Source organism: Manis javanica, chromosome 1, assembly GCF_040802235.1.
Source record: "Manis javanica isolate MJ-LG chromosome 1, MJ_LKY, whole genome shotgun sequence".
NCBI classification, from domain to species: domain Eukaryota; kingdom Metazoa; phylum Chordata; class Mammalia; order Pholidota; family Manidae; genus Manis; species Manis javanica.
Genome location: NC_133156.1, coordinates 156,514,297 through 156,530,297, shown reverse-complemented (window position 1 = coordinate 156,530,297; position 16,001 = coordinate 156,514,297). Strand labels below are relative to the sequence as shown.

The following is a 16,001-nucleotide window of genomic DNA, read 5'->3' as shown; positions in this document are numbered from 1 at the left end:
TCCCTGATTTCCACAAGTGGCTGGACTCTCAGTCTCTCCAGGAATTCTGCCTGTCTTAGCTTTCCAACCCCCTAATCACGAGAGTACCATGCAAGCACCATGAAATGTAGGTTTGTGCTCCTAGAGCAGATCTCCGGAATTAGATATTCAGCAGTTCCAGGCCTCCACTCCCTCCCTGCTCCGTTTCTTTTCCTCTGACCAGTGAGCTTGGGGGTGGGGCTTGGGTCTGGCCAGACCACAGCTGTGGTAGTTACCCTGTTCTGTGAGGTCTGCTCTTATCTCCAGGTGTATGCAGGCTGGTGCAGTTCTCTTTCCTGTTGCTCTTTTAGGATTATTTGTATTAATTATATTTTCGTATTGTATGTGGTTTTAGGAGGAAGCCTCTATATAACCTCTCACGCTTCCATCTTTCTAATGTCACACTAATTTATTTGCATTCTAATACAGCTTTTTGAGGAGTTTACTGCAGATCTGTTGGAGAACAATTAAACTTTTTTTATATGAAAATTTAAGATTTTTCTTTTGTAGGCACATTTTTCACGGGGGACACATTTTTCACCTTTTCTTGGTCTTTCATCACTTTATGGACATGGTTCCAGTGGCTTTTACTTTGCCCTATTTATAGAACACTTAGCCATCATTCTTTATTCCCCTGCCCCCACCTTTCTTCTGGCTTCTTTTAAGATTCTTCTCTTTATGTTTTAAATGTATAAAATATATCTTGAGGAAAATGTAAATGCATTAAGGTTGCCAGAAAACAATGTATTTACTATTTTCTAATTTATATTAAAAGCCTCTTATCCACTTTAGACTATTTGTCAGTTAAATTAGAAAGTATTAAACTAGAGATCATTCCTTAAAAACACTCAAAATGTAAATTTATTTTTATTCATCAGTGTTTTGCTCTAACCCTAGAGGTTTTTTCCTTTGTTCCTCCTCATTTCTTCTGCATGACCTGCCACTGCTGCTTCACCAAGTTTTTAGCTTTGATTTCCTTAGTGGAGGAGAGAACTTAAACTTCCTATGAAATCTGAGTACAGAATGTTTCTGTATTTCTATAGATTTTTCTCCCTAACCTCATTGATGTTAAAGAAACTCTTTTTTTTAGTAACTTGCCTTTGAGTCTTTCTAAAGTGTTCAACATAATTTTCATGGAAGCAGCAGCTGTCTTTTCTGTTTTCACTCATATTTCATCTATTTATATAATATTTAGTTCATGTAATTACAGAGTTAAGTACAATTGTAATAAACAGGTTTGGGAATAAAAACTGACTCTTAGCAAGCATTTAACTAAACAGCAAAAATGTGTGGGTAAACTTGACAATAGCCTGGTAGCCACAAATGCTCAGTTCTCAGGCAGCTTTAGTCAGCATGTGTAGAGTTGATTAGAGGTTGGTAAGAGAGAGTATTTCTATAAGATATTTGTTTTGCATTGATTTTTCTTCTATATCATACCTGTGTTCAGAGCTAGGCATTTCATTGTTCAGCTGCTCCACTTTACTCTCTGAAATGATAAATTTTATTTTGAATCTTCTTATAATTATTTGGAGTCTATAAATATGTTCTCTCATATTTCCTCAAGTCTCAGACATGGTTGATTATAAACTATGACAACAATTTAATTAATAGCTTTTGGGGAAATAATGAAGGCTATATTAAAAGTACACAGTTATTTTCGCTGATGGACAGTGACTGTAATGGGGTTTGTGGAGGGGACTTGGTGAAGGGGGGAGCCTAGTAAACACAATGTTCTTCATGTAATTGTAGATTAATGATAACAAAAAAAAAGTACACAGTAATTTTAAGATACAGCTCAAGTTTTACAGAAATACAACTGTGAGCAACAGGTGTAGTAACTTACACTTAGTGGCTTTTCTGTAAACATCATGAGAGTGATTCTCCCCCCTTTTTTAGTGATTCCTCTGCTTTTCAGCCTCTTAGGCTCCTCACTATGTCTCTTCCTCTCTTTGCGTGGTATATTTCTCCTAGTTGTATCTCTTCTTATACATCTGCATCTCTGGGATTGGTTCTTTCTTTTAAATCATACCAGCTTCTCAGTAGTAAAAGTTTCTTATCACCACAGCTGGAAAGTAACACCTGAAACATCTGTTTGTCCCTGTAAAATGCCCATGTGTTGTTTTCGAAGTATAGTCAATATTGGTAGGATTTGTTACATTGCAGCTAACTGTATTTAAACAATATTTCTTTAGAATTAGCAAAGTATTTTTTATTACCTACCTACCTACCAATCTTGCTGCACTTTGTAAATATAGGACAAACTGATTTAAATAGCAATGAATTTTAGATTTGAATACATTGTGCCACATGTACCATCACTTCCCTCATAAAAAGATGGAGGCTTCCAGATTGAGTTTACATAAAATTGCTTCTCTTTTGAAATGTGTAATAAAAATATTGGGAAAAACAAAAATATATATGGGATTAATGACAGAAGCAAGGAGTAAGTAACACCTAGTAGTAGACAAAATGGAATTCAAGGAAGTGGGGAGTGGTTCAGTTAGACAAGAATATTAATGTATATTGATAAAATATCCATTAAATGGATTTGATGACCATGAACCTTTTTGCACCAAGCATTTAACATTAAAATGTGTATTGCAAACTCTGTTAACAAAGGCTCTGAAGAATTTGAATAACACAGTGTGACTTTATATCTACAAGTACAAAGAATACATTTTCAATGCAGATGCCAATGGAATATTAATAAAATCGTGATATAACCAGTCATAGAGAAAAACTTAACAAATTCCAAAAAGTAGAAATTATATAGGATAGGTTTTCTGTCTTAAAATCAATAGAACCATTAAACTATTGGATTAAACAGTAAACCAAAATTATAAGCTATATAGAAATGTAGGACAGTGAGAACAGTTCCTATCAGACCCTATGGGATAGGGACAGTGCGTTAGCAGAGACAAACAAACTAGGAGTAAATGAGCTAAGTGTTCAGTTCAGGAAGGAAGAAAAAGAACTAAATAGATGAGTGAAGTAAAGAAATTTAAAAAGAGGGGTAGGATAAATAAATGCAACTAGTCTTTTGAAAAAGCCAATGAAATTGATAAACTTCCTGACAAGTCTGGTCGAGGAAAAAGGAAAGAAGATGTAAAAGGACAATATCGATGATTTTAAATAATACTATTCAGAAGATATCTTTAAAGGATGGTATTGTTATGGGTAACTTTATTCTAGTTAATTTGAAAAATTAACTAGTATTTATTGAAACTTAGAGTGGAATAGGCACAGTTTTAAGTGGTTTGCATGTATTAATTCATTATCCTCATAACAGTTTTATTAAGTAGATACTATTGTTCTTCCCATTTTACAGATGTGGGAATTAAAGCACACTGAGATTAATTAGCAAGGACACACAGCTAGCAGGTGGCTGGGTCAAGATATAGGTCGGCTCCAGAGTCATGACTCAAAACACTGTCACACTGCACTGACTGTCAGGTCATTTAAATAAAACTTTAATTCCCCAAATGTCTTTGTCAGGAGAATGCTAGTTAGGTTAAAAGCAGGAGACAATGTCAAGGGTAATCAAAGGTCTAACTAAACAGGCACAAGGCCCAGGTTTTGTCAGTGGGGTCTGTCATACCTTGAAAAAGCTTGTAACTTTTATAATATGTCAACTGTTGCAGAGCAGAAAAATGAAAGCTTCCAAACTCACTTTAAAGGCTAACACAGTTATCACATCTGGACACGAATTGCATAAAAAAATAAACCTACAGTTTATTCTAAAGCCTCATATTAACAGACTATACCAAAGGATCTTTATCCCCCCAATTCGAATAAAAAGGTGGTTTTAACATTAATAATTATTAATGTAATTCTTTGTGTTAATGGAGTCAGGGCAAATATATTTCCATAGATGAGAAAAAGTTATTTAACAAATTAAGCATTTTTTTAATAAAAACTTTTAAACTATATATAAAAATAAACTTTCTTCATTTGAATAAGACTATCACGGGAAACAGACACCATCAAATTAAAGAACATCATTGAATTCCTTTACATTAAGTTCAGGAGTAAGATAAGTATGCCTACACTTGCCTCTGGTATTCAGTATTGTTTTATAAAATAAAAAAATAACCTGTGTGATTAAAAAAGACAAAAAAAACAGGAATTAAATCAGTTATAATTGATAGTTGTCCTCCCTCTTAGAAAATACAAAACCATAAACTAAAAACTATATTTGTATTATGGTAGAATATCATTTGGTTATCTGAATATTGGAAACATTGAAACTATAAATTGTTCTGAGATTTTTTTTTAATGATGCTTTTTATAAAACACGCCAAACAGTATAGGTGAAGGGTTATGTGGTAACTGCAGAGATTGTATAAGTGTCCTACCAGCTGATGATAACATGGTGGCCAAATCCACACAAATCATTGTGGAATGGGGTGTAATGATACAACAATTAGCATGGTGATCTCATGGGTGGCAAATAAATTGTGATCTTTCTCTGCCTTTATGTATTTTGTGTGTTAATGTGTATATCTGCTATTCTTTTTCAACATGTTATTCTTTATATTTCTTACTCATCTTTGTTCTTATCTTGTATCTACAATTAAATTATTAAGAGCTGTTCAAACTCCTTTTGCTTAAGTTTCATCTCTTGGTTGAATAGAGTTCATTTTCTAATAGATTTTTCAAAACTGGCTCGTGGATACAAAATTCTCCAAGCTCCTGTGTGTTTTAAATTGTTTTTCTATAGCCTTGATACTTGAAGGACAGCTTGGCTGGAGGAAGAAATCATTGGTTCATGTTTTCTTTTTTGAGTTTCTTGAAAATGTTGCTCCATTGTTGCGTTGCTTTGTTTGTTGTTTTTGAGAAGTCTCATCCAGTGTAGTTATCCTTCCTTTTACATTTTTTAATCTTTTCCCCTGGTTGTCCTAAGCAGTCTTTATCTTTGTTTAGTAGCTTAAGAAAATGTGACATTGAGTTGATTACTAAAGGTTAGTTTATAGTGGTGCTGGTAAGACCTTTTAATATGTAGATTCAAGTCCTTTACTTTCAGTAAGGTTTTTTTTATAGTTATAAATATTAATTATGTTCTACTTTCTGTTTTCGTCTAGGACTCCAGTTATATAAATGTTTCTTCTTTGGTTGTCTTCCAAATCAATCACTGTCTGATTCATTTTATTTCTTCCTTTATCTCATTTTCATTTTTTGTGGTGGTTTTCCTACTTTTTTCCAATGTCCTTTATTATGTTTTTAATATATTCTTCTTTGGGTGACCTGTAAGTTAAATCTGCACGTTTGATGATTCTAACTTTTTCTTTTATTCTGAGTTTAGTCAAGTTGTTTCATTTCTTTGGGTTTTTGCTCATTATGTTCTCAGTTTTTAAATATTTGATTCACAGTGTTTTCTAATAAACCCAAATGCTTGTTGTGGGGTATTTGAGTTTAGAGTGCTGCATTTCAGTTCCTCTGTTTTGACATTGATTTTGGTAAGGATGAATTTTCATCAGCTGAGCATTTAGATGATTCTCATTTTCTATTTTATTTTTGTGGCAACCTTTTAAAAATATGTATATGAAAACATTCCTGAGGACAGAAATCTATTTGATTCACTTAATAAAAATTTTTTTTATTAGATTATATCTAGAAGATGACAGGAGTTACATCAAGACTTAAAAGTTCATTATGATTTCGGAACTCTAGGATAGAATTAAATAAAGTGGCTAGTTGAATATATAACTATCAATATCTTTTAAATAACAGATAATATTTGTCCTTAAGCTACAAAAAAAAAGTAAAAGGCAAAGATTGATAAATTAATCTATTTCAAAATTTAAAACTTCTCCTTGGAAAAAAAGATACTGTAAATTTACAAAACAGAATGGAGAAAATTTGAGACGTAACAGAGGTCTGGTATTTGGAAGAAATTACTGTTGAAATTGATAAGAAAAATAGCCTAATAGAAAAAAAAGCAAAGGGGAATGAAGGTAATTCATAAATGAAAAAAAAGAACCCAGTAAACAGGAAAAGACCAGAGTGGAAATAATATTCTATAAAACAGTGACAAGAGATCACTGTCACTCATCAGATTGGAGATTTTAAGTATTACATGTCAGCAAAAAATTAGAAACAATCTAAATGACCATCAGTATCAGTAGGGTAGCTACATCAGCTGTCAGAGAATCCTATGTGGAGTTAGTTACATGTAGACATTCAAAGAGGGAGTAGCTCAAGTTGTATAGGTACAGATGAGACATTGTTGGGTGAAAAACCCAAGTAAAAATGCTGTGGTAGTCTTAGTCTGATCAAGTCACCACAGACTGGGTGGCTTAAAACAACAGAAGTTTGTTTCTCATAGTTCTGGGGGCTGGAAGTCCAAGGTGAAGACACTGGCAGATTCAGTGTTGGGTGAGGGCCCCACTGCCTCGTTCATAGCTAGCTGCCTTCCCCTGTGTCCTCATGTGATAGAAGGGAGCAAGGATATATTCCTGAGGTTCCTTTTATGAGGGCATTAATCCTATTTTCCTCCCAAAGATACCACATCCAAATACCAACTCACTGGGGATTCGCTTTCAACATGTAATTATGGGGGCGGGAGACACATATTTTCATTCTGTGGCAAGTGTATAGTATAAATACAGCTTAATACCATTTGTGCTTTTAAGGCACATGTAAGTAACCCTCTTTATTTCAGTAGGTATACATGTGTAAATGCACCAAGAGTGTGAAAAAAATAAACACGTAACCTTGCCTCTGGCAAGGGAATTCTAATATTTAATCTTTATAATCTTTATAAGAAGAGTGAACAGAAGCAATGCTTAGAGGGAAACTTACAGCATTTAATGCATATGTTAGAAAGATTTACTATAGAAGAAAGATTTAAAATCAATTATCTAAGCTTTCATCTCAGGAGAAAGCTAATTAAATCCAAGGTAACCAGAAGAAAAGGATAAAAGTCAAGCAGAAATCAATGAAGCCAAAAACAGGAAATCAGTGAAGAAAATCAATAATACCAAAAGCTGATTCTTTGAAAAGATCAATAAAATCAGTAGCCTTTAGCTAGGCTAACTGAAGAAAAGGAGAGAGGACTATAAATTACTACTATCAGAAATGGAAGAGGGGACACTACTACAGATCCCATGGACAGAAAAGGATAATCAAAGAATACTGTGAACAACTCCTTGCCAACAAATTTGATGGCCTTGATGAAATGGACCCATTTCTTGAAGGACACAATCTCCCACACTTACACAAGAAGTAGCAGACTGAGTAGGCTTATATATATATATTTAAGAAAATGGATCAATAATGACGCTGGGCTCAGTCTTGGCTTTTTGAGATACAGCACCAAAGGCATGAGACATGAAAGAAAGAATTGATAAGCTGGATTTTATTAAAGGTAAAAATTTCTGCTCTGAGAAATATACTGTGAAATGAATGAAAAGACAAGCTGCAGATTGATGGCAGAAAATGTTTGAAAAAGATCCATCTGTTAAAGGACCATTATCCAGAATATACAAAGATACAAAGAACTCTTAAACTCAGCAAGAGGAAAACAACCTGATTTAAAAATGGGCAAAAGACTTTAACAGACACCTCACCAGAAAAGATACACAGATGTCAAATAAGCATATGAAAAGGTACTCCACATCAGGGAAATACAAATTACAGCAACAATTAGATACCACTGCACACTTGTAGAGCAGCACAGATCCAGAACACTGATACAACCAAATGCTGCCGAGGTGAAGCAGCAGGAACCCATTCATTGCCACTGGAATGCAGCAGGATGCTGCCACTTTGGTAGGTAGGTGGACGGTTCCTTACAAATTGATTCCACATGATCCAGTAGTCGCACTTGGTGTTTGCTGTTTACCCAGAAGAGTTGAAAACTTAATGTCTACACAGGAACTTGCATACGTATTTTTAAATAGATTTATTCATAATTGCCAAAACTTGGAAACAACCGAGACATCCTTTAGTTGGTGAATGGATAATGAAATGGTACATCAGCCAGTGATGAGTATCATTCAGCACCAAAAAGAAAGATGCTATCAAGCCATAAAGAGACATGGAGGAAACTCCAATCTGAAAGGCTGCACACTGGGTGATTACTACTATATGATATTATGGAAAAGGCAAAACTCTACAGACAATAAAAAGGTTGGTCGTCATGAGGGGGAAGGGGAGAGGGAGGAATGAAAAGGTAGAGCACAGATAATACGGCAGTGAAACTACACCATATGTTACTATTATGGTAGCTATATGTCATTATAAATTGGTCCTAACCGATAGACTGTATAGCACCAAGAGTGACTGTGATGCACAGTATAGACTTTTGGTGACAGTGACCTATCAGGGTAGGTTCCTCAATTGTAACAAATGTCCCAGCTGGTGGGGGGTGTTGGTAATGGCAGAGGCTGTGCGTGTATGGGGCCAGGGGTGTGTGGGACTCTGTACCTTCCTCTCAATTTCACTGTGAACCTAAACTACTCTAAAAAATAAAGTCTATTAAAAAATAATAGAAGACTAATAACTTGTGCAGTTAATTTTACAGAGAACAGGTAACTGAGGGGGCAGTATAAAGAGCAACAAAAAGTAAACTACAGTAAAACTTAGAAAAATATGTAAGATTTATATAGCAAATTATAAAACTTCAAGATCATAAGTGAAAATATAAATAGCTTGAAAAATAACTAAATGTTCCTGTAAGGAAAGATTGAGGAAAGTTGCTACTTTAAAAATTATTAATTATTTCAGTCAGTCTTGGTAGGACTTTTGGGAGAAACAGAGTAAATGTGAAAGAAGCAGCAAGAAGTTTTTGAAAGAAATAAGAATAATGAAGGAAGCTTATTCTACGAAATATCAAAATGCAGCAAAAAGCTGATTTTAATTAAATGGTGGTCGTGGTGCAGAATAGACAGGCCACTGACCAGATTAGCATATTCAGCGTTAATATCTGTTTGCTTAATGCCATATTTTGTGAATCCTAAAACACAGGTTTTCAGATTATAACATCTTTGACAACAGGAATCACTTTACAATTAATGTAAACTATGATATGTTCCAAAAGCCTTTTCTGTCTTTGTATGAGATATATGATAAGACATCTTAAAATCTGTGACATCTTAGATTGAGTGAAGTCACTTACACACATATATACACACACTCACACTCTCACATGTGGAAAAACCTGGCTCAAAAATCCCTTCGAGCTTTACAGTAATTAGACTCTTACCTGCAACCACTTTCTAACTGGCTACTTTACACTGAAAATTGATTGTGTGGTACGGTTATAAATACAGGAAAATATGCAGGACTTAATGAAGTTATGATTCATCCATAAGCAAATAAGAATCTGGTTTTATTTTTCAAACTAAACTTCCTGTCAAGACTCTTTCACCATTTATTATGTAATTTTCGTCTTCATGTTAACATTCAACTAAAGTGGCCCGTGTGTAATGCCAGTTATCCTCAGAAGAGGATAACCTACATACTGTACAAGAGGTAGTTCAGCAGAAAAGAAGATAGTATCAGAAAACTTAATGGGATAATGAATGTTAGGCAAAATGATACTTGGTTTTCTGTCTCAGCAACATAAATTCTATATAGATTATAATTCCGAGCATGAAAACTAATAAAAATCCTGAAGAAAATACAAGAAAATAGTTTTTAGAAAGCCCTAAATCTTAAGGAATGCTTTCTCACTGGAAGTGGTGTTTTGCCCCCAAGGGAGTATAAATTGTTTCAAAGGAGGTGAAAAATTCTTAGCTTTTACAGTGTTTGTGGCCCTCCAAAGTGCCACATTATACATTAACAGATAGGCAGTGTGTCTGTGGTATTAAAAGTTCATGGCAAGGGAGGCAATTAGGGAAAAATGCCAAAAGTCTCCTTAGCAGGGTAAGAAATGCTACCATTGGGGAATATGTACTACTGTGTACATATATTTTAAACTTCTTATTTATGAATATACTAGAAACAAAACTAAGAGGCAAGTGACAGATTAGGAGACAGGAGTTTACAACTTATGTAATGGACAGAGGAGTATAATTTTTAATGGAGTCCGTACAAGTCAGTAACAGAAAGAACTTGGTAGAAATATGTGTGAAGGATGTGACATTAGTGTTTGGTTTATTTACTGCAGTGACTCCAGTTCTGAATCTGTTGGGTGTTTATTGGATGTGAATGACCATTTGTATTTCAAAAGGAATTATATATAACACCTTTTTGGGGCCCCTACTGTTTTAGATGTTTTAAACTCTCAAAGGTATGTCACTGCAGAATTGAAACAAATTATGTGGCATGGAAGATCCATTTGCTTTTTTTCTTTGTTATATTACTCCTGTTTCAAATTTCCTAAATGTGCTTACTAAATTATTGACTGTCCTTTTTCCTTTTTAAGGAGGTAGGAGTTCATTGTGTTAGAGTCAAACCTAAATTGTTTGTTCTGACAAGATGATTTTGGCTCTTTCATGTGTGTCTTATTTAAAACAAATAATAGAAATTCTCCTGGAAACATTTAGGGATATTTTATCAAATACAAATTGTTTTGTGTTAATAGGTATGAGATATTAAATATATGAAATATTTACATGTTAAATGTGCTAAACTATTAAAATTCTAAATATCAATTCTTTTTTATTACATTAAAAGTTAGAATTATAAGCATGTCTTAGAACTGCAGTTAAATGCAGCTGTTTGGTCTCTATCTGTGCATATTTTTATTTTTGTTTATTTGTTTTCACCTGGCTTTTTATTAGCAATCCAGTGGGGAGAAGATGGCCGTCCATTTCATTTTCTCTTTTATACCGGCAAACAATCATATTATTCATTAATGCATGTAAGTATGTTACCTTCATGACAAGTAATATGAAATGTAAGCTAAGTAATTATACCAGAGATTTTGCTCAGCTTCAGAATTTGCCAAGTACGTTTCATAATGGACAAAAATAAGACTTCCAGAGGTAGATAGTCTGTTGAAAGTCTTTACATTTTATTAATTCATTTTATTAAAGGTAAATGTAATAGAATTTATATCAGAATAGTTTGTCCTTAAAGTGCTTTTTACATACCGATTGAGGTCCTGTTGGGTTATGTTCAACCCAAAGGTGGTCCATGTATGTGCATGCAAGGGAGAGGGGACTGCGTGTCTAATGCCGTCAGAGGCTGTTTACTTTGGGAAAAAGTTAAGTAGTTATCTGCACTTTTTATTCTTCATGTACAGCGCTTCTCATAGCACAATGTAGTATGAGAGCCTCAAATTTGGGCCCCCCAAAAAGACCCAGGAGATTATTTTATTTCACTTGGACTTCCACCAATATATTTGAGTGCTGGGAATAGTTTTTATTTTGTTTCAGAGCTGTGTTTGTTAAGCATACAAATTTGGGGAGTTCGCCAAAGTAAAAAAAAAGGCTGGATGCTGCTGCCCAGCTTTAAACAGAACCCATTTTATTTTAAGAACATGATGTCTAGTTTCATTTTATTCATTATATGATTTTTTAAAGTTACAGAAATATTCATTGGGCTTCCCCCACCCACAGTCAGATTTCAGGTTGCTTGAATCCCATGCATACATTTACCCTGGTTTTTAGAACTATCTGGTGTTTATTTGTGCTCCACAAACCCAAAGGATAAAATCCCCACTTGTCAGGTACATTTATTTCTCAGGGAAAAAAAAAAAAAAGAAAACCTTCTTTTCGCTTTCTGTTGACCTTGGGCAAATGAGCTTCTTGCCCTGGCAGCGATGAAATGAATGATAAATGTAGAGTGTGTCTTTGCTGAGTAATGGAGCTGTGGCTCGCCTCTCCGCAGAGGTTCTCCGCACAGCCCGAGGCTGCCCGGGGACCCCTGCTGTTCATTTAAATAGGTATGTCAAATCTGCCTCTGAACGCCGCTGGTGTGATCGGTGGTAATATTTGTGAAGGTTCCATATGGACTTGAGCCCCCTGCAGTGCTAAGAAATAATGTACAACGCTTCATGGTGCAGACGCAAATTTTCTCTGGAAAGGGATGCAGTGCTGCGTTTTAGCTGTCGGAGGGGATGATGGAGCTGACGCGCTAGGCCTGTCAACTTGTTACACGGATGGGTTGCACGCAGTGAAGCTGTGGAAAATCTGTGCCTTTTAACTTTTCTACTTAATCACGGTTGTAGCATTGCCTTTAGACTGTATGCTACATTAATTCTCTTCCTGCCTTCTGCTTTTCATCCGAAGTTTCACGGGAAAAAGTAAAGCATGCAGGTCTTGTAGAGGAGCCTTATCAACCAGCTGTCATCTGACAAGCCATTTGCATTTGTTTGGGCTGAAACTGAGCAACCCAAGGGCAAGATATTCTGTTGCATTCCACCATAATGAAGAAATTACACATTGTATAAGAGAGCTAACTTTATTTTTAGTCTGTTTCTGTGTTTTAAAAGGTATTGCTCAAAAAGGGGTCTATTCTCAGTGCATAGAATACTGTCTGACTAAAATGTCAAGTTATATTTGATTAATAAACATTCCTTCTTTTTGAATAATACAGTTTCTATTACATAGAGGAGAGTTCTTTAGGTTTTTATGTTTTAGTTGAATTCAGTAACTTAGGTCAGTTTATTTTGTGGCATGTTTTGACTCCCCAAACAGTGTGGGTCTTAGCATTTGTCTTAATGTTCATCAGAACAATTTACACGAATGAATTACAGGTATTTTGGTTTACCTTAAGCGTTTGCTTCAGTAGTTAATAAAACCTTGTATTTTCAAAAATGCTTTTTCTACAGTTTTAAAGTAAATACATGTATGGAGAAAAAGATAAGTGTTTTCCTAAAAGTTTGCCAGTTACTTCAGCATTGGGTGTAGCAAATCTAATAATTACAGCTCTAGTCCTTCCTGTCTCCTTTGCTAGAGGGCACAACAAACTTCATCCTGGATGTTGGCTGGTACTTTGAGATGTTGTGTGACCAGAGAGTCACTGTTCAATTTACAAAACGGGCGTCATTGTGAGTCAAGGTGCTGCATATCCAGTACAACTTGAAACTGCTTCACATGTTGGCATTCTCCTTTGTTCTGTCTTCTCTTGGTCAGGGGAGGAAATGCCTTTCCATCTGTGTGACAGTGATTCCCCACTGCCATCCCACTGCAACAAGGGTCGACCCAAAGACCGGGTGGGCATTCAGTACTTGGAAAGGAACCATTGTTATTACCATTTCTTTTTCTTGTAATTTCTCCCATGTGACAGAGTAAAAGACACTAAGCCAAACAGTTTTTCCCAAGTCATTGACCAGCTGTCATTGTATGAGGCATGGCAGTCAGCAGCCATGCTTTTTGACACAGATCACAGATCTAGAGCATGTGTGCAGTTCTGCCAGGAGACCTTGCTGATGTCAGTTAACCTTTTTATCTTCTGTAATAGTGCCAAATCTCCTTTATAGAATTTGGTCTCTGTTTGCATAGTAATAAGCACATGTATTCCGTTAGAGCAGCCAATAAGGTAGCCCCGATGCAGCTCACAGTTAAGGGGACTGTATAATGCTTTCGTAAACATTACCTCCAGTTGGCCTATGGTTAGTTCATCTAGTTTTTGTGGAGAAATGGGGAGGTTTATGAGGGAAGATGAAGATGAGAAGAAAGAAGCAATTTTATTGTTTATGCCCAGAAATGAAGCATGATAGGAAAGTGTAAAGTAATGAAAAATTTGCTAATCTGGGGGATATCAGACTTCATTAATTGTAAAGATTCATTAGAAGTTAGTTAGAATTCCCATTTTCCTATGGATACAGTACTACTTGTCTCCAGGTTCCTGGGAAAGCCATTAAAACCCGCTTATTGTACAGTATGGTGAATATGCTGTACACATGTAACCAAAAAGGCATAAAGTAGTACTAATAAGTACTCTTAAGCAGTGAGAAGGAGTTTAAGAGGAAATAGGAGACCTAAGGAGTTTCTCAGAGGATCGCTGGTTACTGGAAAGGGAGCTCTGTGCGTGATCACACCCGTCCAATCTGTCTTTCGCCCAAAATGGATGGCTTTCCTTCTTTAGCGGCCACTTAACCTGCAGGATTTGTATACTTTTCAGACATGATTTAGAGTTTCAGTGTAGAGTTTTAGGAGCAGAAATGAAGAAATACAGAAAGAATAAGAGAAGTTCCCTGAAACACCTGAGCAAAAGGGAAGAATATTTAAAGAGAATATATGTGTCGGTGCAACAAAGAAAATACCATAGGGCAGCTGAGTTGTGAGGAGCATAAGTTTAGGTGAGGTTGGAAACCCAGAAGGCAGTGTGCTCGCAGCAGCTGGACCCTGTCCAGGCCCACCAAGTTGGAGGTGAAGGGAGGAGTGGGCTGTATCCACAAGACATTTGTAGTCTGGGTAGTTCATGGTTGAGTCTATATGGGTCTTTTAATTTAAGGAAAATGTTAATTCATGTTTAGTCATTAATACATGTTTCTGAAAATTTTTAAACTCACTCACTGAAAGTGAATTGAAAATTACTTAAAACTCATTATAATTATGGAGTGATTCACTCTGAAATGGGAATCCTTTTGTAAAATATGATCCATTAAGTCAAGGCATGTCTATAATGCAGCCTTTCCCAAAGTATTTTCTGAGGAACATAGATTGTAAAACATTCTTCAAGAGAGAGTCTCTGAAATTAAGTTCATTTGGGAATATTGCTTATTGGGTACTAGGAAACTAATGAAGACATACTTAAGAGCATGATAAAAGCTGTGTTGAAGTTCTTCAGTAAAGAAATCTGTTGCATTAACCCACTGCTGCTTAAGCATTGGATCATGGAACCCTTTCTACCCAGAAAACTTTTTAATTTCTCCTGAAACCAGTGCTTGGGAAAGGCTACAGTGACGTTGAAAATACTGTAAGTTGTCAAGTACATTTAAGCATTTATCGAAATTTTTACATAAGCTCTCCCCACTGTATAATCATTTAAGATATGGTTGTGCATCTCTACAAACTGCTCTGGGAAAAGCCCATCTTATAGAAACCTCATTTACATTTTTAGGACTGTTTTACATAAAGCAATGGAGTTTTTTCAAAATATTTCTGTAAACTGAAGGAATTACAAGCCAATGATGAAATTTTTACTGAAAAAAATGTGTAAAATAAAGGAATAAGTAGATCATTATATATTTAAATTCTGTTAAATTAGAAAAGTGTTTAAAATAAAGAAAACCAAGTAATTCTAATCCTGATAACATATATATAAGCAGGATTTGTTTGCCTTTTGAAACAAGCTCCTGGCTTATTTAGAAATCCTTCAATTTATTTTCAATGACTGAAGTAACCTTCCATGTTCATAAAACATGAGAACAACAGCCCCAGGAGAAGCGTGTGGCTTCATTACAAGATTCCATACTCAGTAAGCACAAGTCCTGGAGATTTAGGACTATGGAATTCTTATTTAGTTTCTCTCTCCTTTATAACCTATGGTAAATATTTGAAACTCTTAAAATAGTACCCTTATCTTTAAAAATGGAGTTAAAATAGTGACTCTTCTTACAGTGAGGTACTGTGAGGTAACTACTTTGAAACTATGTAAAATGCTTGTTTTTTTTTTGAACAGCTACAGACTGGTGCTGACTTACATCTACATGCTGTTCTAAAACTTTTTGACAGCAGGAGTTAATTCAGTGATAAATTTTGTAACAAGTTGCTGTTCTAGAAGTATCTTTACTACTTTTTACTCATAAATGATTATCATTGTATATCTTGTATATTTTAAGTATAATAATTAGGAAAATTCATTTTTAAAAACAGATTTGACTTACTGTCTCTGTTGATTTGATCAAATTGTTTTAAGAAAAAGGATTGTTATAATAGATGGTGGAGCTCTAATTTGAGTAGTAAAAGTATATGGCATCTGAGTTATGAGCACTTTCATGTAATTACTCCTGATTATGTGCTTCCCCAGAGTACTTTTCTATAACACCTATACGAGGCTATTTCCTTTTTATATTGAATAGTGTTATTTCACACTATATAAACCATACATAAGCATATTGTATTTACAAAGTTACAGCAAGGGTC

General features: G+C 35.1%; 1 protein-coding gene across 2 annotated transcripts in view; it reads left to right on the top strand.

Annotated features, from left to right (window-relative positions):
• The window catches only part of MRPS9 (mitochondrial ribosomal protein S9), a 91,929-nt gene that overhangs the window by 53,064 nt on the left and 22,864 nt on the right, over window positions 1–16,001 (top strand). For both annotated transcript variants that reach the window (XM_037020027.2, XM_037020025.2), the window contains one exon: window positions 10,746–10,825. In XM_037020027.2, coding sequence (XP_036875922.1) covers window positions 10,746–10,825 — 80 coding nt within the window. The remainder of the gene's footprint in view (window positions 1–10,745; window positions 10,826–16,001) is intronic.